General features: G+C 37.8%; 1 protein-coding gene across 1 annotated transcript in view; it reads left to right on the forward strand.

Moving 5' to 3' along the window:
- Positions 1-653: 653 nt before the first annotated feature.
- CDH7 (cadherin 7, type 2) overlaps positions 654-23,686 on the forward strand; it is a 74,825-nt gene continuing 51,792 nt past the window's right edge. The window contains exon 1 of the mRNA XM_009995626.1: positions 654-1,065. Within this exon, the coding sequence (XP_009993928.1) occupies positions 856-1,065 (210 nt within the window). The 5' untranslated portion in view covers positions 654-855. The remainder of the gene's footprint in view (positions 1,066-23,686) is intronic.

Below are 23,686 nucleotides of genomic sequence, written 5' to 3' on the forward strand. Positions count from 1 at the left end.
CATATTTCCGTATAAGTATATAAACTAGCCTAACATGCTTCTTACCATGCCTGACACTTGCTTTAGGAATGTATTAAAAATGAGTGGGGAGACTCAGGGCTTTTTAACAGGCCCGATTTAAATCAGAACAAATCTTAACATCTGGTGTCCTGTGACTAAGAATCAATCTAATTGGTCTGATTCATCCTGCATGCTTTTATTTTATTTGTCAGTTATCTAGAAGAGAGTCAAGGTAGGATATGTCCTTGTCATTGATATAACTTTCTGCCTGTAGCTGGTTTGTAATTATGTCATGGTAATGGCAAGGAAAGCAGATTGTAAGAGACAGAGGAAGAAAAATCAGACTAAGTAACTGAATAATTACACTTGTTTTGATTACTTTAAAGAGAAAAAAACCATAAATTTTACTAGGAAAATCGGTGTATTAAGAGAACAGTCACGAGAAAATTTTATAGCTACACATACCAATGTATCAGTAAGAGTGATGCCATCCAAGGAACATGCTCTAAACTCTGAGATTATGACATAAACTCAACTGTGCTGCTGATGAAAAAAGTAATAAATAAACATTTTTGATGCATTATGAAAAAGCTGCAAAGAATTTGCATTCTCTATGAAAAGAGGTTCTGACAACAGCTCTTGTCATTCTCCTGTGTAGGTACCTGTTACACAATTTCTTTGGTGAAGGCTGTTCATCAGTGGTGACTTCTTCCAACTAACCACTCCACAAATTATCTCTGGACTCCCAGCTGCCACCCTGCCGGAGGCTAGAGCTGCTGAGACAACTGGAATTCTGCTTTCTCTCATCAAGGTTTTTTCTTTCACTGGGAAAAAAAAAAAAAAAAAAAGAAGAGGATGAAGTTGGGCACAGTGGAGTTCTGCCATTTTCTGCAGATACTAGCTCTTTTCCTGTGTCTTTCTGGGATGAATCAAGCAGAGCACTCGAGCTCCCGGTCAAAGGCCTACTTTCAATCAGGGAGGACGAGAACCAAACGCAGCTGGGTGTGGAATCAATTCTTTGTGCTGGAAGAATACATGGGTACAGACCCACTCTATGTAGGAAAGGTAGGGGATTTAAACAAACTTTGGAGGGTGCAGATGCTTCCTCTTTTATGTATTTCTAATGGTGCAACTCAAAAAGTGTAATTCTGTCAGCATGGTTGATTTAAGCCAGGATGAGAGAAAGTTTTTTAGTTTGAAAAAAAAATGTTTAGCACTTCAAAACAGCAACAAGATTACATTCCTGATTCATCTTGCAATTTTCTGTGAGACCTCTACACATTAGCTATGCTTCTTTAAAGTGATATAATCATGAAAGTGTTTTACCATCATTAATGCAAAGTCCATATTCTGTTACTCATATTAAATGTATTGTTTTTATACAGGAATAGAGAAACATAATTATTAATATCCTTTTATAAGAGCTACCAGCTAGTCCCAGAAAATAGAAGTTCTGTGTTATGTTTTTTACTCCCTAAAGACCAGCACTACTGAAGACAAGAGAGAGAGAACTGGGCATCTGGAGGTGTGACAAGTAAAAAAGAGGGCATGTCTGCCCTACTGCTTTGTTTTGACATCGCTTGCCTGGCAGATTGGTACCTTGGGGGTTTCACTGCTCTCTGTGCATCTCACAGCCTTGTGGCTGTACCTTCTTTCTGATGGGCACTGGGCCAGTGCAGAGCAAGCTCTTTCATCAGGGCATCCCAAATGACTCTTTACACATGCCTGTTGCTGCACACGGGGCACACTGAGCACAGCTGTGAATCCAGGCCATAGCTCATCCACTGCCTTGTGCTGGTGGGTGATACACTTGCTTCAGCAATTTAAGAAAAAACAAACAACAACCCTAACGCCCCCAGAAAACCCCTCTTAGGTTTCTATGTAACATTTGTATGTGATCATCTTATTGAAAGAAAACTGAGTTTTTCTAGGTAATGCCAGTATCTTTTCTCATTACAATAGAGCAAATGCATGCAAAACAAGTGAGTGACAGTATTTGTCAAAATGGCATGCTTACAGAAAAGGAGATGAAGTAATCTGAAATCTCCTGCTTCAAATATACAAGTGCAATGAATATCATCTTACTTAATTTGTCCTACTGAGACAAAAACCTTGGTGTTTGTGTTAACATGGTTAAGCACTTAGGATTTAATCATGCCAACTGAATAATCAAGTTAAACGGGGAGATGCTCTCCTTATTAAAGCTATAGTTGTGTTTTCTTTTCTGATCTGGGGCTACTACTTTACACAGCTGAGCCCTTAATAAGAATAAATTTCATATTTTATTACAGTAATCCTAAAAGGTTTTCTTAAATTTTATGTTATTTAGCAATTTTCACTCTGATACCATGGAGCTGCACCTTGGCTTTGTAAATTTTGTCTTTTAGGCAAATTTGTTTTAATGTTGGAGCTTCTCTTTTGCCTCTGGAAAATGGCATATTTGGCATTCTTGCCCAGTGATAAGAAGGGAAGTGTGGCTGACAAATTAGCATTTGTCTCCTGGAAAATAAGTTTCTTTAAATACTCAACTGAAGACTGCTTTTGATCTGTAGCAATTCTCATCCTCATTCAGTTGCTAAATTATGGCCAAAGATGTTGTGGTAGCACTAGAGTGCATGGTATTTGAATGTATTTCGCTATTTTTAGCTTTTCAGTCTGCTCTTTCCTGTCCTTTACAGGAGTCCTAGCATTCATAAGCAGATATCTTCCAAAAAGCAAACCCTTTTTTTCTGAAACAGTCTGTGCCCAGCCTACTTTTATATCAGCAGTATGAATTGTTGGCTCAAGATTTCACATTTATACCAGCAATTCATTTTGCAGGAAAAGCAGACAAAAATTTGCACTTGCAAAAGGAATCCCATCTTCCTGGAAACAGAGCCCTTGCTGAGCATCTTGTAAGATAAGATGTGCCCAGTTCCTAACCTTCTCACTGGAGAGGCTTTTTACTGTGTGGTTCCTGGGGTGCAATCATAACCAAAGCTCAAGTGAGCGGCAGTTGCCTTCCTCCCCCTCTTCTCCCTTGAAAAATATTGCTGGTCTTGTTTCAAATCCTTTGCAGGCGGATAGAGACTGAGAAGACCAAGATTTGGATAGGAAGGTTGCACTTTTTTTTTTCTTCTTTCTGCTTGGTGAGGAAGATACAACAAGCAAAGAGCTGGCTTAACTCTCTCAAGTGAAGTGGAAGCAGCAAGCAGACACTGCCTCGTGTTACGCAGAGTGCTCTGCTCCTAGGGAGGTCAGTCCTGAACTGCCTTACATTCAGGGTGCTTTGCAGGGTGCCAATCTAACTGCACATCCAGGACTGAAGAACTGTCCTCCAGATTTTAAGGGCTGTGAGATAAAAATGCTTCAGAAACACTCAGGCAAATGGAGCTTCAATAGAGAATATTTTCTCCTCCCCTCTATTCAATTTTACAAAGCCCTAGGCAATTCTGTTTGGAAGGCAGCATTCAGAGAATGTTAGGGTTATATGGTAGATCATTAAGCGTCATGAAATACCAATGTTAATTCCATGTTTGGTATTAACTCTGTCCTCCTGGGTGTGTTCATTCTGACACTTCAATTACATGATCATGCAGGGTAAAATCCTGTTCTTTTAAATAATGTATCTGGGCTCCTATTCACTTCAGTAAGATGAATCTGTCACTTAGTATAATTTTTCAATATTTTCATGTTTTTTTAACAAGACTTCATATCCATACTTGAGGTATATTGAAGCCTTCCTTCTTGTGTCCTTGGTATCCATTTATTCACATAATGTTTTTTGTCTTGTGTTGTTTTGTTGCTGTTGTTGTTTGTTTTGATTTGGTTTTAATATCTTTATTTTCTTGAGATAGCAATAGTCTTTTTCTCATGTTGCTCTGGAGAAACCTCTGGAGGAGTTCCATTACTTTTACACTAATAGGAGTCAGAGGTGACTGAGGGTTTTTTTTTTTCTTTTCTAATGTAGGTCTTTCCTTTCCATGACATGAATTTTAATCATCTTGGATTCAATCCTGAGTAATTCTGAGTGCCTCTTGGGAGGTGCTTAACATGTAATCAGATTGTGGACTGAGCCATATACAATTTCTTTCTGTCTGTCAGCACAGCATATGTTATTTTCACTTAAAGGGCTGAATCATTTAACTATTTAGGCCATTTACCTGTTTGGATAGGCACTGTTACCTTACAGAGATGCCATGTATGAGATGAGGGAGTTAACTATGATGCTAATTTAGCTAGAAGCATAGGTGGCTTCTGTTTTCCAGAAAATGTTTGCTATTGCTTGGTGATATGTTTTGTGAAATGCTTTACTCTGCGTTTTCCATATAAATGGCTAAAATGGAATCTATTTGGGCATAAAAATAACAGTGCAGAGCAGTTTTAAATTATTCCATGCAGAAAAACTTAAATTAAGAAAAAATGTATGCTCATATTTAATATTTGAAAAGCTGTATACAGTCTTGTAATAGAAATCTGTGTAGATACACAAAGAGGTGTAGTTAAAGCAGAAGTTTAAAATTGAGTTGATATATTTTTTTTGTTTTTGTTACATAACCATCAGACATCCAGGGTTTTGGTGTTGTTGGGTTTTGTTGTGTTTTTGTGTTTGTTTTGTTGTGTTTTTTTATTTTATTGGGGGGGGGGGGGGGGTTGTTGCTGTTGGGTTTTTTGTCCTTTGTTTTTTATTTCATTTTACATACTCTGCTGCAAGGGTGTCAGTCTCCTCAAAAGCATTATAATGACACAAGTGTCAGTCAGTTATCCTGTCATTTTTCTTATTAAAAAAAAAAATCAAAAATCAAAATAAGCCAAAAATAGACCTGAAGAAGTGTTATAAGGCTGTGAACTCCATGAGAGATGCTGGCTGATGCCTGGCTTCACCGTTTTCTTTTGGATTAAAACCAAAGCTCTTTTTCCAATGGCTCTAAATTTAGGTATAGTTGAAGATAGAGACTGTTTCAAGCTCTTTGCTGAGTTCAACCTTTTTTTTTTTTTTTTTTTTTTCCCCTGAAGTCTCACTAAGATATGAAGGATTGAAAATGAAAAAGACATATGCTTGATTGACCCCAAACCCAAGGAGTCAATATTTAACTTTGAGAGGAGCACTGGTACTTCTCAAAAAGAACTTATAATATGCCGTGCATGTATTTGTTATTTATAATGTATGGGGAAGGAAAGTATAAATCCTAACTGGCATTTTCTAGATGGTAAAATCAAGAAAAAAAAGGTTAAATAAGTGGACTAAGGGTATGTAACTTGTTATGGCCCAGAGTCATTGCCTTTCAATTTCTTTTCACCTGCCTCTTCATTTTTCTTTTAAGATAAAAAGGCTTGTTTGATTCAATTTTCAAATATGTACCAATGTACATGAAGCTAATATTTACATGATTATTTTCAACAGTAGGACAGAAAGAGTGAAGCATAAAAATACCGAAATGCAGTGAACTTAAAAAAATTGCTAGAAAACTGGTTCATTTAAGAGAATGTACAAGGTTGTGCCAAGCTAGAGTGGGAAAACAAGAAGTGTATGTTATTTTCAGCATAGGGAACAGGTCATTTTTTCCAGCCTCATCTCTTTGGAGCGAAGGAGGCTGGACTGGGGAAGCCACTGTTGTTAGGGTTTTTTGTCTGTGTGTTTGGGGTTTTTCTGTGTTAGGGGTTTTTTTGTTGTTGTTTTTCAAAGATGCTGGTGAATGTGTTCATAGGATGACAGAATGACTCACATATGATATTTAGTTTTGGTGTGACCTTGTATCAAGCCATGCAGACATAATCAAAAGTAGGGCTCTTTTTCTAGATTGTAGCCTGACACTTGGAGATGCGACTGATGGTTTTTGATTGACTTGGATAATAATTGTCTTTACTAAAATATTTTAAAGCGGTGAGTACTGTGGAGGTCCTGGCCACTCAGTCAAACTCAGAGCCGTATGAGAGAATACCAGCTGCTGAGAAACTGAAGGAACTTGATAGAATCATAGAATGAGTAGGGTTAGAAGGGACCTTAAATACCATCTATTTCCAAGCTCCCTGCATGGGCAGGCATACCTCCTACTAGACAAGGTTAGTCAAAGACCCTTCCAACCTGGCTTTGAACATCTCCAGGGAGGGAACATCCACAACCTCCCAGGGCAACCTGTTCGTGTCTCACCACCATTACACTAACAAATTCATCCTAATGTCTTACACAAATCTACTGTCTTCCTGCTTAAAACCATTACCCCTAGTCCTATCACTACACACCCTGGTAAAAAGTCCCTTACAAGCTTTCCTGTAGGCTGCTTCAGGTACTTGAAAACCACGATAAGGTCTCCTCAGAGCCTTCTCCAGGCTTTCATCTGTGATGAAATTGCTGAGGACCTCTGAATAGATAGTGCAAATAGCTTTTATTCTCTGTAGAAACTACACTACAGTAGTTTTACTGACACCTTAGGAAATGGCGAGTGGATGGGGTGAAATTACAAAGGCTAAATGTAGGTAAAAAGGACTGTTCATTTGCAGATAACAGAGCAGGATGTGGGTTGTGTGCAATTCCCTGGATGGCTCTGTCCCTGGTGCTGCTTCTGGAGGTATCCCACTGGGACCAGCACTCTCTGCCCAGCCTCAGCCTGCGGTCTTGCCCCTCCAAGTGTCCTGTGCAAGATAAACATTCACATCTGTTTTGCAGGTAACCTCCTCTCCAAGGGTAGCTACAGCTCTGCACAGATTTCTTTTTCTTTTCTTTTTTCTTTTTTTTTTTTTTTTTTTTTTTTTTTTTTCCCCGCCAAGTACTTTTGGGAAATAAAAAACAAAACAAAACCAAGCAAAACCCAAACCAACTATTCTTCATTTGTCTATGTGGACAGTGTGTGGAAAACAAAGATGTCAAAATAACTCAGAGGGAAGCTTCCCCTTTATTATATTTTTTGCTCCCTATTTATGTTATCTTTACTTTTAGTATAATCTTTGAAAGAATGTTTTTTTTTATATACTCCCAAAAGGCCATTTATGAAAGTGAAAAAGCAAATCTTATAAAGTTCTGATATTTATCCATCTCAGGAACTCTTTTGTTGTTCTGTGCTAATGCAAATTGGTAACAGTTGACCTTGTGAATAAAATGGGACATGCAGTTCCTGTCAATGTTTTTCTACAATAAGTCCTGTAAATGAAACAAAATATGCAAGCCAAATTATTACATTTCTGCTTATCTGTTTTGTGCATCAAATAGGTTTTGGTGAAAGAATGCTTGAACGCTACAGCAGTGGTATGAATTTACCATCTCAACTTGTACTACACTGACACTAGTAGTACACTTTTCTTCACTGCGCAGTCGCTGTGGGCTTTGCAGTATTCCATGCTTTACTTTATTTGGATTTCCCCAAATAACTGAGAGCTGACTGACAATCTGAGTGTTTCCTATTTAGCATGCAGGACTAAATTGTCTCTGGGGAGAACAGTGAGATGAAGGCACACAGAAAGAATTATCAAAAGGTGTAACCTAAAGTCTACTGCCTTTTCCTGGTTGATTTCATTAGCCTGCATAGCTATAGTGTAATTTCCTCTTTCTCTCTTTATAGGAAGTCATCTTCTCACACAGCTGAGTAGATACAGAAATGGGTTTTATGCTGGGGATTTAAAGTCATGACAATTTTACATGCTCAAGCACTAAAAGACAATTTGTATGTAATTTCATTATTAGAAGTGATAATAGAGAGACTTATGATTGGATACTAAACCAGAACTTGCAGCTTTTTGATCCTTTAGTATAATATAGAACATTGATCCTTAACATGTGACATTACAGAAGAGGAAGGTTATTGAAGGTGATGACAATATCCATAAATTAAATAACCCTCATAACAGCTTTTTATTCGATGGTACAGGCATGCTATTTATGTAATCCTGTAATACCAGTTCTGTATTTCATTAGACTAATAGGGTCTACCTGCAGTGCTCTGCTCTGGATTTCCTTTGGGCGTTATTTAAAACTGTATTTTATGAGTCTCTGACAAAATAGAAAAGCAAGAGTAAAAGCTAATTTTGCAACAATATATAGATGCAAGTTTCCTGTATCTTTGGGTGGTTATCAGAAAATGCCTTCTTTCCACTAGAGCATGAGATTTACAGTTTTCATGTCAGTCAAGCGCATGGTCCTTCAGCTGACTTTCATTAACCATGTTCTAACTTTCCTTCTCATTCTCATCTGCTGAGTTTCTTTTTGTCCTCTAGTTCACGCCATTGACTGTCACTCAAAATCCAGTTTTATTTCACCCTCTAGTCTCACAGTTGTGTATTGGTGACATTGGAAATAAAGCACTGTAAAACTAAGCCTACCAAAAACTGTGAGTATTTGCATTATTCTAGGGCTAAGGAAGTCCAGTTATGAACTGAATTCTTACTGTGCTAGGCACAGTGCAAATAAACACAACCCTTGCCCTGAGGCAGTGGTCTTATAAGACACAAGGCAATAGCAGATTAAGAAGCAATGACAGAATCCAAATAAATACGGAGATGTTAGTCAACAACCCAAAAATAACTTGAGGACGATAGTTTACTGTTGTTCTTTGCTATGAAGGGAGACTATTATTTGTTCTGAAAACTAGAATCATGCAATGTTTTTAAACAGTATGAAGAGATAACAGGAAGTTCTTTCTTATCTTCATTTTCCATCTTTCATGGATGACAAATTAGTTGAAATTCTTAAGTGCGGATCTATCTGACATCTATGTTATGTTAGTACAAGGCTACTTCTTTCAGACCAGTGAGGATAAAACCATTATTTTCAAAAGATCAAACTGCATATGCTTTAAAGTATTACATCTTGTATCCTGCTTTCACGCTACTTTTTCAGTGTTGCCTTTTTTCTTATACCTGTACTGTTAGACATAAGTATCTGTCTGCAGACTCATTTGGCATTCATTCCATGTATTTAGTATTTTCCATGTGTCACAGACTAAAAGTGCTACCAGGACTATTGCTGCTGAATTTCTTCTCTGCTCCACAGTATTGTGATTTTTTTGGCATTTTTGTTTGGTCAGTTTTTTTCATGGTTTTAGGTTTTTTTGTGTTTGGTTTTGTTTTCTTTTGTTGTTGTTTGTTTGTTGTGGGGTTTTTGTGTGTTTTATTTTTGCTTTCAATATCTCACTGTATTTCTTAAGTGTTTTTTTTTAGTAATCACTTAATTCAAATAGTGCCTGTGTACACATGTCAGTTTTCCAGTACTAAATTTACCAATTAAGGGAAGTACATGGGATAACATAACTGGAGATTCTGAAAAAAACAGGGAATGGTTCCTTCCTGTCCAATAAGTGTACTGGTGATAAGTCCAGGAAAATCTCTGTAGTATAATTTTATTTTATTTTTTTCCTGTCAGTGTTATGCGTTCTCCTGGAAGAGGTGGCTAAGTGCTAATGATGGAAATGCTGAGAGAAGAAAAGAAGTTAATGCACTAGGTTGCTCATTTCTCTCAGAATTACTATTAGCTATCTTTTGCTACCAGCATCTTCTCTGTCACTTTTTCCCTGGAAGAGAGATACTTAGTGTCATGTAAACAAGAGACAAGTAGCTCATAGAAAAAGCAGTAGCATTTATTCTGTGAGGAGAACTCTCAATTCTGTCCCAACTGTCCAAGCTATGGTTGTGGTATAAATACCAGCCTACTACATAAGCAGAAGTTTTAGAAGGTTACATTTCTTAATCTCTCGTAGCTTCAAGGCTGCCAAAAAGAGTATAAACCATTTTAAAATTGGATTTTCTTGTTTACATTATATGAAAAATGTTAACACATAACTATAGATTAATTGACCTCCATTTATAAATGATAACAGCATTAATCTTCTGAGACTAAGTGTAAACTTCACCAATGAAGAAACTCCATTGCCAACAGAAGAATATATAATGAAAAGACGCCTATCACCAAAATAATTAAATATACTCATATAAGTATACAATATAATTAGGATTAATTATTGCAGATATTTTTGACTGAGATAAAAATTACTACAGGCAGTAGTTCCTTCCCTGTTAAAGTATTTACTGGTTCTACAGCTTTTACAAAAGTAATATTGTTATTTACATGGGTGTAAAGCATGCAGTACAGTAGTTGTACTCTATAAATTATAAACAATATAGCTAAGAATAAACAATATTTTTTCTTTTAGATAAATAGAAACCCCAACACAAAGATAGCTCTTTTGCATATAGTTGTTAATCTGCAATTATTCATGTACCCAAAAATACAAAAAATGTCTTACTCAGTCTCAGGCTTTCTTTTTCAGAATGCTCCCCTGGGAGGGGAAGGTAGTTCTAAACATTTGAGAAGAAGTCAAAAGTTTTTTAATATATGCTGTTTATTAAGTTTTGCTGTTCATAGAGTAACTGAAAGTTTAATCTAGAGTTCTGAGATCAGTTTTATTTACCCTAGTACACTATTTGAGAATACTAATTTTGGAATGCAACTATTTTGAAATTCAATTTTTTAGTGATATTTTATTCTGTAGGTTAGTAGAAGAGGAATACTGAGGACTGATTTAGAACAGGTAGCAACATATTCCATATTTTGACATTTCAAAAATAGTGCCTTCCTTTCACTCATACCTAGTATTCTTGGAACACTGAAAGCCTGCATTATGGTGTTTCATATGGATGAATAGAGTATATGTTGAGAACAGCTAAGGGAGGTCTGACATAATGTTCTACCTATATTGCAGGAGATTCTTTGGCCCTCTCTTGAGTAGAAAAAAATAAATTTAATGTAATTTTCTAGGTGATTTAATGAGATTTTACTGCATGAATTCCACAAAATCTTCTGTAGTTATACTGTCCCATTTAATATTCCTGTTTCTGTAAATAGTGTGAAATTACCTTGGGGACTACAGAGACATGCAATTTTGTTGTGGAGTGCATGCAAGAATTGAGCCCAAAGAATTGTTTTCCATTTGAAATGCTTCCAAAATACAGAGAATCTGGTACTTGGATACATGTGTAAGGGTGATAAGCTGCTTAAACACTGCATACTGAGGTACCAAATTGTAACTGTGCTGAGTAGGCAATCAAGTAATTCATTTTTTCTTAAAAGGTAGGCAGGTACTGTATTAGGCAAACTTTAGCTTGTTATTCTGTAACAAAAGTTTTCAGACAGTTGGGAAGAGCAGATGATAATTTCTTATTTCCAAAATCATGGCATAAATGCAATGCCATAAATTAGGAAATTGTCTAACTTGTCTTTTGTATATAATTTGCACACATTATATGGACAGACTAGACATTTAAGAAAGTACTTGGCTTATATTTATCTTGCTTTTTTAACCTGCAGTGTATAACACTGCATAGTATTTATATTAAAAACCATTACATAATTCCTCTAACTCCTCTTATGTTAATAATCTTCATGCATATGTAAACTGTTGTCTTCCCCACCTTTTACCTTTTATCACTTAACTGTAGCTTAGCCGAGCAATACTTATTTTACAGTTTTACAAGTTTTTCCTCATTAGTCAGCAGTGCAGTCCTGTGCTAATCTTTACAGAGCTTTTATTACTTCCCTCTGGTTTTTCAGTATTTTCCTGACAATAAAAAGTTGTGAGCAAAACCACTCTATTATACCTTCAGTTAAACAGGAAATAAGCCAAATTAAACTATTATTTCCTATATAATTTTCTGATTCAAATTGCATAATTCATGTTTGTTTCTTTTTTCAAGACCATGGCCATTACTACTCTGAGGATCTTGAAGCCCTATTGCTTTTCAGTTGTATTCTTTCTGCTGAATCAAGTGTACTCCTATGTGTATCTTAATCCCTTTTGAAAAATTTGGAGAGCAAAGGAAATATTAGTTGTTTAAAAAGTTCTTTCAGTTTATCTGTTTACGAAAAGGTAATTTAGATTAAAGTATAACAATTACAGGTATATGTCTTGATGCCCTTTGCTAAGAATGCTATATACATGTATACAGGGCATACATTAGCTTAGGTCACATCAATCCACCACACGGGTTTTCTTGAAATAAGGCCTTGTAGGTACTAATGCTAGCTGACTTAGTTATGTTAACACAGATGGGAAAGGAGGGCACTTAGTCAGAGGTCCAGTAAAGTCCAGGTTTGAGACGTGGAGAAGACTATGTCTGTAAACTTACAGATATTGTTGAAAGGGACAGAAAGGTATGTAAAACTCATTTGTAAGTAAAAGAGGAGTATTTCATGTACCACATGGTAATCTGTGATACAAGACAGCAGCAAAGCCAACTATCATCAAGACAAAAACTAGTAGAAAAGTGATTTTATGTTTCTTTTCTGGAAACAGGTTGCAAAGGATAGAAAAGGAAAAAAAATGCAAAATTATAAAACTTTACTGGCAAGGGCTAGACAATTCAGAATTTGTTCAAGAAAAGCCAAAAACATGAGTAACATGGTGCCAAGCAGCAGAACAACAACAAAAAAATGCTTCCCTCTACGAGGTTCCAAGAATTACTGGGTCAAGATAGAGTGTGGATAAGCAAAAAACCCACATAGAGATCTGGAGGAGTCCAAGCAAGTTTGAGCTCTCAATAGATGGATGAAAGGGTGTTGAACATGACAGAGCAGCAACTGGGCCATGTCCAGATCATTTCCAAATTAAGAGCTGAAAATCAAAAAGATTAATGCTCTGGTCTACTGCCAAGGAAGGCAGCCTGTCCATACCTTACAAAGTGAATACGTATTTGGAGTTAAGGGGATTAAATAATGACACTTGTGAGTTTTCTAGTCTTGCAGAACCTCAGTAGACACTTTTCCTTCTAGACAGGTATTTCTACATTCTTCATTTCATGTAACTGTTTCCTCTCACCTATTTGCAGGCTACATGGAGGTTCTTTCCTACAGACTAATTTTGGTGTCCTGTCAAAATCTGTTTTTGTTCCATACTGTGTAAGCCACAGTATCGCACTCAACAATTTCCTTTCATGTATTATGTTAGTAAGCAGAGCTGGGTAGAAGATTCTGTCCATTCTGTTAGTCTGATGGCAAAAATCATCTTTCCAGAATGGTTTTTTTTGCCAGTTTTGTTCTTCTAGTAGCACAAAAGTAAATCAATTACTGCTTTTCATATTGGGTGATACAGACTGAAGGCTCAGGTTCTTTGTCTTGCTTCCAAAATATCCAGCAAGCAGGAAATGAGGCTGAAGAAAGAAAGATTAAGATGTCCACCTTGATGACAGATCCTTCTGATACCCTTAGAGAAGTAAAGGTCTGTATCTGCAGACTACACTAAAAATTCAAGGTATTTACCATTGTTTCTGAAATAATTTGATCATTTTCTGTGTTAGATACAGTGGACCACCTTCCAGTTTGCATGATTTCATGCATGCTTTGTACTATGCTTAAACTGCAAATATAAATTTGGAACAGAGTTTTGGACTGTAGCAGGATGAGCTAACAGGTTGTGGATCAGATTCAATTCTCCAGAAAATTACTTTGTAAGGTTATTAGCAAGATACAGGGGAAAACATGTTGCAGCTTAGCTATCAAGGTCAGAAGTTAAGTTTATTGCAGTGAACAAAGTGATCAGTAATATTGCAAATTTTCCTGGAGTCAAACACTCTGGCACCTGTGAATAACCTTTAATGATGACAGAACTCTGACTGAACTGGTAAGAGTGCCATTGTAGAGAGTAAAGGGTGAAACCAGATCTTTTTTTCCCCCCGTAATTACCTGGATCTGTTGGAAATGTAAATGCATTTGATGATGAACATTACAGTCAGTGTTTTCCTAATTTATTCTCAAAGTCAAAGAACAGTTTTGGTTTTGTTGGCAGTAAGAGAAGTAATGTAATAAGATAGATTTTCTTAAACCCTAAGCCATTAAGATACTGTATAATCATGTTTGGTAGAGGATGGCAATATTTTATGAATGATATTTTGAAAGTCAAATAAGAGTTATTCTGTTCTTCATACTCCTGAAATTGTGTGTCTCATTAATCAACAGACCATTCCTGACATTTTGTTTTAAAGTTCGGCTCAAGGAAAACATTCAATACTGTTAATTTTTTTACCTCAGCTGAAAATTTAAATGCCTTCAGGGTGGAGTGTAGGACTGCCAGAAGAAGAAGCAGTTTGCTGCATGGAGGAGAAAGCTCAGGGCCATGAGTCTCCATACTGGCTTAGAAATCCTAGGTGTCTTCACTAAATACAGCACCGTGGTCTAATATGTGTCTGTTTACAGAGTAGCAGAAAATTTGCTCTTAAAAGTTACTGTATAAAATTATACTTTGTTTCTCAGTTTTTCAATGTGTGAGTCATACCTGCCTGTTCTGGTAATATTTTTTTTTCCTACTTATTATTGCTATTAGTCCTGCTGAGCTAACACAGATGAGAGACTGAAAACTGCATTTTATTATGTCTTGAGTGTCATCCACAGATGTATTTGTTATGTTCCACTGACTTACACCTGCACAACCCATTTATAGGCTACGAGACCATACATTTTAACAATGAGAAAAAAGTCTGTAGATAGCAGGGGTTTTACTTACTTATGTAACCAAAGGCATAATTCTTCTCTTGGAAACACAGATTTTCTTTACAAAACTCAACCAAGGTTGCAATACAAGCAGCTTATGTTTGGCTTGTCCGCTAAGTTTATTTGAAGTGCAAGTAATATAGAAGCATTACTGGTTTTATACTACAACTGTTTGCTGTCTTGATGCCTTTTTTTTTTTTTAATATATTTTATTTTTTATGATCAAATTGGTTTACTTGGTTAATTCAGTTAGGTTTTCTGCCACTTAACATCAAATTCACTAGATTCACTTGTACTGCCATTTTTACGTAAATATGGACACAACAACATGGCTCTGTTGCTGAGCTGGCATGCTTTCTCTTTGGTAAAAATTGGAGAATTTAATAGTACATTTTGATTCCTTCCTTTATTCTCTTATACAGCCATTGTTTTTGCCTTCCAGTCTTCCACCTGTTTTAAAAGTAGCTGCAGAGCAGACTGAAGGGTATTCTTTATCTTGTACTGTTGTGAGCACTGACCACTGGTATTTGATCACTTCTGTGAACAACGTGCTTTAAATTTCTCACAAATTAAAAAAAAAGAAAAACCCAAACAGTCTTTTTGCCTTCTCATAAATTTTGTTAAACAAATACCAACAGAGATTCATGGAGAGAACAAAAGAGGAAGAAACAAAAAAAAAAGGATGGAAAATAAAATAAATAACAAAACCCCCAGTATTAGCCAACTACAAACTCTCAGAAGAGCAGAGGATCTGTCAGATTTTTAGGAGGACAAAGAATTTGCCAGTTAGGAATTTGAGGAATAGAGTACAGGTGAAGAAACAAAATTACCTTTGAAGATGTATTTAAACTAGAAACAGGTGGGAATATAAATTTCACCTGTGAACTACAAGTGAGATTATTAAGTAGCACTTTATAGTCACTTCAGAAATTTCATTTTGAATATTTGAAATATATACATCCTTATTCTCATTGGTTTGACTGATCTTGTGACCTTTTTTTTTGCAGAAGCTTTTATTTATTTGTGCAATTTTCACAACATGGATTTCACCTATTCATAAGTAATAGAACCTTTTACTAAACTGCCATATTTAAACATCAATTTTCCCATTTTTAAGGTACAGAAAAATAACATAAATAAGTTATTTCTGTTTCCTGTGCCAGAAGAGTTACTATTTGGAAAATTCTTACTTAATTAAAAATAACATTTTCCTTTTAAAAGCCATACATTTTTCGTAGTATGTACAAGGCTTAGATCTTTATGAATATGGATATAATTAATTATTTCTTTTATCTTAAAAATATAGAAGCAGATCCTGAATTAATGGGAATTGCTTTCTCCTTCTAGTGCACAGAGCTGTGCTGATTTACACCAGGCTGTATAGAACCTCCCTAAGGGGGGATATTTAGTACAATTTGTTAAATTAAGTGATCTTTTTAATGAACCACACAGAAGGTGTGAGACAAAAGTGAAAATGCCTTGAGTATAAAGTTCTGAACAGTACACTTGGTGACAGAAGGCCAATCAATGAGACAGTAATCCTATAAAAATACAGAAAGATCAGATTGCTTGTCAAATTAGAATTGCTTTAATATGGATGAATGCAAGGGGATAGCAAAGGAGCTGGAAAGTTTCCATCTGCTTTGTATACAAAGTGATTAGATTGTGATCACTTAGGCCAAGAGGATAGAAATGATGCACAATTCTGCCAGGATGAGACATGCAAATTGGATCAATTAAGCTTTGAGTGTGCTCAGACAATCTGGTAGAGAAGTTTACATGCTGTGTCAAGTGAAACTTAGCAAAGATCAGCCTTGAATGCTGGGGGCAAGTATTATAGTGTTTTAAACTCTAATCTCCAAGAGTAATTCATTGTTTTCAGATTTGGTTATAAAACCTATCAGATACTATAATAAAACAATCAGATACTACAATAAAAGATTCCTTTAGGAGATGTTTGATGGCATACACAAGTAGTATGACAGATGAATTAGTCATGGTCATCTAAGCTGAAACATTTGAGGTAGATAAAAGTCAATTCAGATGACTGACCTTGTTTGCAGTTATGGAGTACACAATACTGATAACTCTGGTACCTTTAGGTTGACCACAACGCATCAGAAGCAGGGAGCATCTCATGAAGGAACTCATTGTGTGTTCTATTTTTATTGAATGAGAGCTTGCTCGGAAGGGGAACAATGTGAAAATTATAATTAGATAAGAGTGCTCTAATTTCATCCATGGTCACCCAAGAATTTGCATTGTGTACCCTGTGTGGCATCTTTTACACCTGCAAAAGGACATGTTGTTTCAGATTATCAGAGGGGACTTTATGTAAATCAGAAATTTTCAATACATGCATGTGAAGTACTGGAAATAAGTTTCTGAATTAAGACCTTGAACACTTTAGTAGAATCCAGATGGTTTTCAGAATTAGAAACAGGTCTGCACAATTTGAATTTTAATGTAGATTCAGCAAGTATACATGACCAACATAAAATTACACCTGCCATTTCAGTATTTTCTCATAATTTGTTTATCAGTGGAACATAAATTGATTATATTACCAGCTTTTAATGACAGTAAAATACCAAAAAAACCACAACACAACAACAAAAAACAACCCAAACAAACAAAAAACAGACAAAAAAATCAGGGTTGATATCAGCATTGTACATGACAAAAGTCCTATCTATATTTGTTTTGTGTTTTTTTAAGAACAATGAATTAATTTCAATTTTAATCCATAAATATCTCACTATTTGAAATGTCAAAATATGATTTAGAGCAAACAAGGTGTAATGACTGCATGGGAATTTGATGAGATTGTCGTTATTAAGCACTCATCATTCTCACCAGAATAAGAAAAGGCACCAGGGGACCACTGCCTTTTACATACAGCCTTTTAAATCTTTCTAAGCTGGAAGGTTTTACAAAGAACCCAGTATTGTTCATGTTAAAGCAGTTCATGTTAAAGTATTTATTCGTGAAGGATCACTCTAAATGAACTGAACAGTTTAGGGCAGACTTTCAAATATTCGTATTTACTGTGCATACTCAACTTCAGCTTGTTCTGAATACTGAACAGCTACAGTGTGAATTTATGTAATGGAATCACTTAAGCTTTCAGTTCTGCTTCTTACAATTAGTCTATGTGATGCACATTGCTGTTCATTAAAGCACCCTTCCTTTGCACAGGGATTAAGGCTCTTTCAGAAAGGCGCTTAGACATATGTTTAGTACCAATTTTCATGAGCATTAAGCAAGTACTGACATACTGTACATGGATAAGGACGATTTTTGTGACTTAAAGAATTCTAAAACAGAGATTTCATTTGATGTAGCAGGGGGTTAAATTTTCATTGCTTTTTGGACTGCAGTGGGCTGTTAATTGACTAGATAGTCTGTACAGATAAATGGATATGTATTTTAGAAATACTTTTGGGTAATTACCAATGTGATAAACCATCTTCAATGAAATATATAAGAGTAGGGGGAAGAATAAAAAAGGTTTTCCTATAGCCTACTGAAAAAAAAGAACAACTTATTTGCTATTCAGTGTTTTACCTTTACTGAATTGCCATCTTACTAATTGGTCATAGTAGTTAATAGAAAATACTACAGAAATGTTAAGGTGCTTAATCAAGCCAGACTGAAAAAGAGGTTCTAAATTAAATGTAATCACACTGACAATAGTAACTTAAGTTTTAAGATAAGTTAACCAAGAAATTCTTCTCTTTTTAAGTGAACTATTTTTAATACAAGTATCTACAGGAAGATAACTAATGCCACACTTTATTTGGGCATGCATTGGTGATTCAAGTTATATTGCCATGCTAGCAATGAAGCTGTAATGTTTTGCTATGGATTTTGGTTGCTGTCCTTTTCATATGAAATAGTTTGCTAATACTTAAATGCTATGGTAAAATTTTACATTAAAAATTCTTTCTTTCTTTCTTTCTTTCTTTCTTTCTTTCTTTCTTTCTTTCTTTCTTTCTTTCTTTCTTTCTTTCTTTCTTTCTTTCTTTCTTTCTTTCTTTCTTTCTTTCTTTCTTCCTTTCTTTCTTTCTTTCTTTCTTTCTTTCTTTCTTTCTTTCTTTCTTTCTTTCTTTCTTTCTTTCTTTCTTTCTTTCTTTCTTTCTTTCTTTCTTTCTTTCTTTCTTTCTTTCTTTCTTTCTTTCTTTCTTTCTTTCTTTCTTTCTTTCTTTCTTTCTTTCTTTCTTTCTTTCTTTCTTTCTTTCTTTCTTTCTTTCTTTCTTTCTTTCTTTCTTTCTTCCTTCCTTCCTTCCTTCCTTCCTTCCTTCCTTCCTTCCTTCCTTCCTTCCTTCCTTCCTTCCTTCCTTCCTTCCTTCCTTCCTTCCTTCCTTCCTTCCTTCCTTCCTTCCTTCCTTCCTTCCTTCCTTCCTTCCTTCCTTCCTTCCTTCCTTCCTTCCTTCCTTCCTTCCTTCCTTCCTTCCTTCCTTCCTTCCTTCCTTCCTTCCTTCCTTCCTTCCTTCCTTCCTTCCTTCCTTCCTTCCTTCCTTCCTTCCTTCCTTCCTTCCTTCCTTCCTTCCTTCCTTCCTTCCTTCCTTCCTTCCTTCCTTCCTTCCTTCCTTCCTTCCTTCCTTTTCCTCCCTTTCTTCCTCCTTCCTTCCTTTCCTTTCTTTCCTTTCTTTCCTTTTCCTTGATCCACTGTAAACTCTTCATAAGGCCTTTGACACTGTTTCCCAGAGCATTTTCCTGGAGAAACTACATGTGGCCTAAACAGGTGTACACTTTGCTGAGCTAAAAACTATCTGAATGGCTGGGCCCGTTGGGGCCAGTTCTATTTAATGTCTGTCAATGATTTGGACCAGATATTTGAGTGCACTCTCAGTAAGTTTGCAAATGACATCAAATTGGGTGGGAGTGTTGATCTGCATGAGGATAGGAAGGCCCTGCAGTGAAATCTGGACAGGCTAGATCAATGGACCAAGGCTAATTATATGAGGTTCAACAAGTCCAAGTGCCATGTCCTGCACTTGGGTCAGAAGAACCCCATGCAGCACTACAGGCTTCAAGAAGAGGGGCTGGATAGCTGTCCAGAGCAGAAGAACCTGGGGATGCTGGTTGACAGCTAGCTGAATATCACAGAATCACAGAATCTTAGGGGTTGGAAGGGACCTCGAAAGATCACCTAGTCCAACCTTCCTGCCAGAGCAGGGTCACCTAGAGCACATCACACAGGAACTTGTCCAGGTGGGTTTTGAATTTCTCCAGAGAAGGAGACTCCACAACCTCCCTGGGCAGCCTGTTCCAGTGCTCTGCCACTCTCACAGTAAAGAAGATTCTTATGATGTTTTTGTGGAACCTCCTGTGTTCCAGTTTGCACCCATTGCCCCTTGTCCTATCACTGGTCACTGAAAAAAGCCTGGCTCCATCCTCCAGACACTCGCCCTTAACATATTTGTAAACATTGATGAGGTTTCCCCTCAGTCTCCTCTTCTCCAAGTTGGAGACCCAGCTCCCTCAGACTTTCCTCATAAGGGAGATGTTCCACTCCCTTCATCACCTTTGTGGCTCTGCACTGGTCTCTTTCAAGCAGTTCCCTGTCCTTCTGGAACTGAGGGGCCCAGAACTGGACACAATATTCCAGATGTAGCCTCACCAAGGCAGAATAGAAGGGGAGGAGAACCTCTCTTGACCTACTAACCACACCCTTTCTAATGCACTCCAGGATGCCATTGGCCTTCTTGGCTACAAGGGCACATTGCTGGCTCATGGTCATCCTCCTGTCCACCAAGACCTCCAGGTCCCTTTCTCTTACACTACTCTCCAGCATGTCATGTGAGCAGTGGCTGAAAAAACAAGTTCCTCTAATTATCAGCAAAGTGAATGTATTACTATTTATTCATCATTCCCTTGAAATGGCAACTTTATTTTCATGGTAGTGTTTACTGTTCTAGACCCACTAGTTGTGTCAGAAATCCAAGCTCTGGTGAGCAAACCCTCTAAGCTTGACTGGAAAAAGCTTTTGAACTCACTGCCTCTTACTCAAGAGGATGAAAAACAAACGTTAAAGCTGCCAATATTTATGTTTTGGGGAAACCAGCTGAAAAAGAAAAAGAGATTTTCTGAGCTCAGGACAAAAATAGACCATTAAAAAAGCTTCTTTTGCTTTCTCCCTTTGAAAATTCCCTTTTCATTTTAATTAAGCTCTTGTAGGATTCACGGTGTTGGAGAGTTTTCAAAGAAATAGAGAACTTGCCTGCCAGGTTTTTTGTCTTTTTTTTTTTTTTTAATTTTTCCTCCTGCTAACTCACACAGCTCTACTTGTTGCAAATATTCAGCTGCTCTAAGAAAAGCCATTGAATCAGAGGAATGGCTGGAAGTGTTCAGAAAGCCTAAAACAATAATATTAGTAACAACTTTCATGTATTATAGAGAGAAAAATTAATAAGTTTATTCTATTGTAGATAAATTGTTCCAAACTGGAAAAAATCTGCTCTAATTTAAACTTTATGCTGCCTTACAGTTGTAAACCAGGGTCATAGAAATTTGATATTTCTACATGGACTAGAAAGATATAGCTGTTGCAAGAATACATTGATTTGCAATAAATTCCATGTAGTTTTGGCCTCCAGCCTGCAAACACCAAGCTGGTCATTTCGGGGGCCAACAAGGACTTTATCTCCTTCCCAATAGCTCTGGCAGCTCCCCTCTTCCCAGCACAGGATGATGAGTTTTCTCTGCCTTTGGGAATTGGGTACAGAGTACATGCAGAGAGGCTCAGCAAGGCTACTCAGTAGCTGCAGGGCAGGGGTTCCTCACTGACTCTTGCTGAGAGCTCTGTGACTGCTGAGCCCCCAGCAGTACTGTCAAGTTCTACCTTCTGCTCTGCCCCCAGGTCATGGTATGCCCAGATCCTATAGCCTTGCTGGGCATGAAAGTACAGGTGCAAAAGGTCTGAGGCCTTTAGAAGAGTGGCTTTTGTACTGAAACTCAGAACAGGCTTAAAAGGCAAAATTAAGTCCAGCCGGATGTTTCAGACTTAGATTTAAAAATCTTTCTTATACAGCTTGAAAATTGAACTATGTATCAGTTGCTGATTGTGTAAGTGTTCTTTCTTACATCCAATGGCATTTGGTTGCATTTAACAAGAGTCATATTTGTAAGATCTTGTTGGAGAGTATGAGAGCCATCAGAACTTCTTTCCTGGTTGGTTTGTCCACCATTTGCATTAAGAAGTTATCATCAATGCACTGAAGGAACCTCCTAGACTGTGAATGGCTGGCTGTGTAGGCCTTTCAGCAAATATGGGGGTAGTTAAAATCCCCCATGAGGACCAAGGCCTGTAGTTGCAAGGCTGCTTTCAGTTGCCTGTAGAAAGCTTCATCAACTCCCTTGTCCTGATCAGGAGGTCTGTAATAGACCCCCACAACTGTATCTCCCATGCCAGCCAGCCCCTTAATTCGTACCTGCAGACTTTTCACTTGCTCCTCATTGGCCCCTGGACAGAGCTCAATACATTCTAGTTGCTCTCTCACATAAAGAGTAACTCCACCACCTTGCTTCACTGACTTGTCTTTCCTAAAAAAAACATAGCCACCCATGACCATATTCCAGTCATGTGAGCTGTCCCACCATGTCTCTGTGATTGCCACCAGATCATAACCTTTAGAGTGCACACAGACTTGTAGCTCCTCCTGTTTATTCCCCATGCTGCCTGCATTGGTGTGCAGGCATTTCAGGGAGCGATGTGAGCAGGCTGGTGGCACCCTTAGGAGGTGGGAGGCCTTCTGGTCTTCATTAATACTAGAACAATGCCCCACTAGTTCAAACCCAGCTACAAACCCCTCCCACTTCAAATCCTTCAGATCTAATTTAAAGCTCTGTGAATGAGCCCTGCTAACTCGTGCCCTAGGACACTTTATCCCCTGCAGGACAGGGTTTTCCCGTCCAATGCCAGCAGGCCCAGTGTCCTGTACATCAAAGCATCCAGGAGTTTTGTCCCCTACCTCCATCAAGTCTAGCTTAAAGCTCTCAATGAGTCCTGCCAACTCCTGGCCAAGAATCCTTTTCCCCCTTGTTGGTAACTCTATGCCATTGTTTGCTAGCATACCTGGTGCCCTGTAAAACCCAAAGTTCATCTGACAGCACCAGCTTCTAAGCCAGTCTTTAATCAGTTGTGTTTTCCTAGTCCTTTCAGCTTTTCCTGCCACTGAAGGAACTGAGGAAAAGACCACCTGTGCTCCTGATCCCACAAGCATTCAGCCTAGTTCTCTGAAATCCCTTTTCATCGCCCTGGGACTTGCCTCATCAGTGCCCACCTTCATGACCACTACTGGGTAGTAATCAGAGGGCTGCAACAGGCCTGGGAGTTTCTCAGTAACATCGCTAACCCGGGCCCCAGGAAGGCAGCAGACCTCCCTGAGGGTTGGGTCTGGCCGGCTTATGGGGACCTCAGCTCCCCTCAAATGAGAATCTCCCACAACAATTACCTGCTCTCCAGCAGGTCAGCCCCCAGCCTGTACTGGTACATGGGGTTGTTCTGCCCCAGATGCAAGACTGGGGCACTTGTCCTTGCTGAATTTCATGAAGTTTCTCCCTGCCCAACTCTCCAGCCTGTCTAGGTCATATGAGCCAGCAGTGTGTCCAGGTGGCCAAGAAGGCCAATAGCATCCCAGCTTGTATCGAAAACAGTGTGGCCAGATGGAGTAGGGAAGTGATTGTTCCTCTGTACTCAGCACTGGTGAGGCCGCACTTTGAATACTGTGTTCACTTTTGGACCTCCCACTACAAGAAGGACATCAAGGTGCTGGATAAAGTTTGGATAAGGACAATGAAGCTGGTGAAGGGTCTACAGTTCAAGTCTTATGAGGAGTGAAGGTTGAGAAGGGAACTGGCGTTGTTCAGTTGTGAGCAAAGGAGGTTGAGGGGAGATCTTCTAGCTCTCTACAGCTACCTGAAATGAGGCTGTAGAGAGGTAGGGACTGGTGTCTTCTCCCTAGTAACAAGCAACAGGACAAGAGGAAATGGCCTCAAGTTGCACCAGAGGAGGTTTAGATTGGATATTGGAATAAACTGGAAAGCGTAATTAAACACTGGAAATAGCTGTCCAGGAAGATGGTTGAATCGCCATCCCTGGAGATGTTTAAAAGACATACAGATGTGGTGCTTAGGAACATGATTTAAGCACTGGACTTGGTAGAGTTAGGTTAATCATACACAGAGTTAGGTTATGGTTAGACTCGATCATCAAAAAGGTCTTTTTCAAACAGA

Source organism: Chaetura pelagica, unplaced genomic scaffold (genome assembly GCF_000747805.2).
Source record: "Chaetura pelagica isolate M959 unplaced genomic scaffold, ChaPel_1.0 scaffold63, whole genome shotgun sequence".
In the NCBI taxonomy this organism is placed as follows: domain Eukaryota; kingdom Metazoa; phylum Chordata; class Aves; order Apodiformes; family Apodidae; genus Chaetura; species Chaetura pelagica.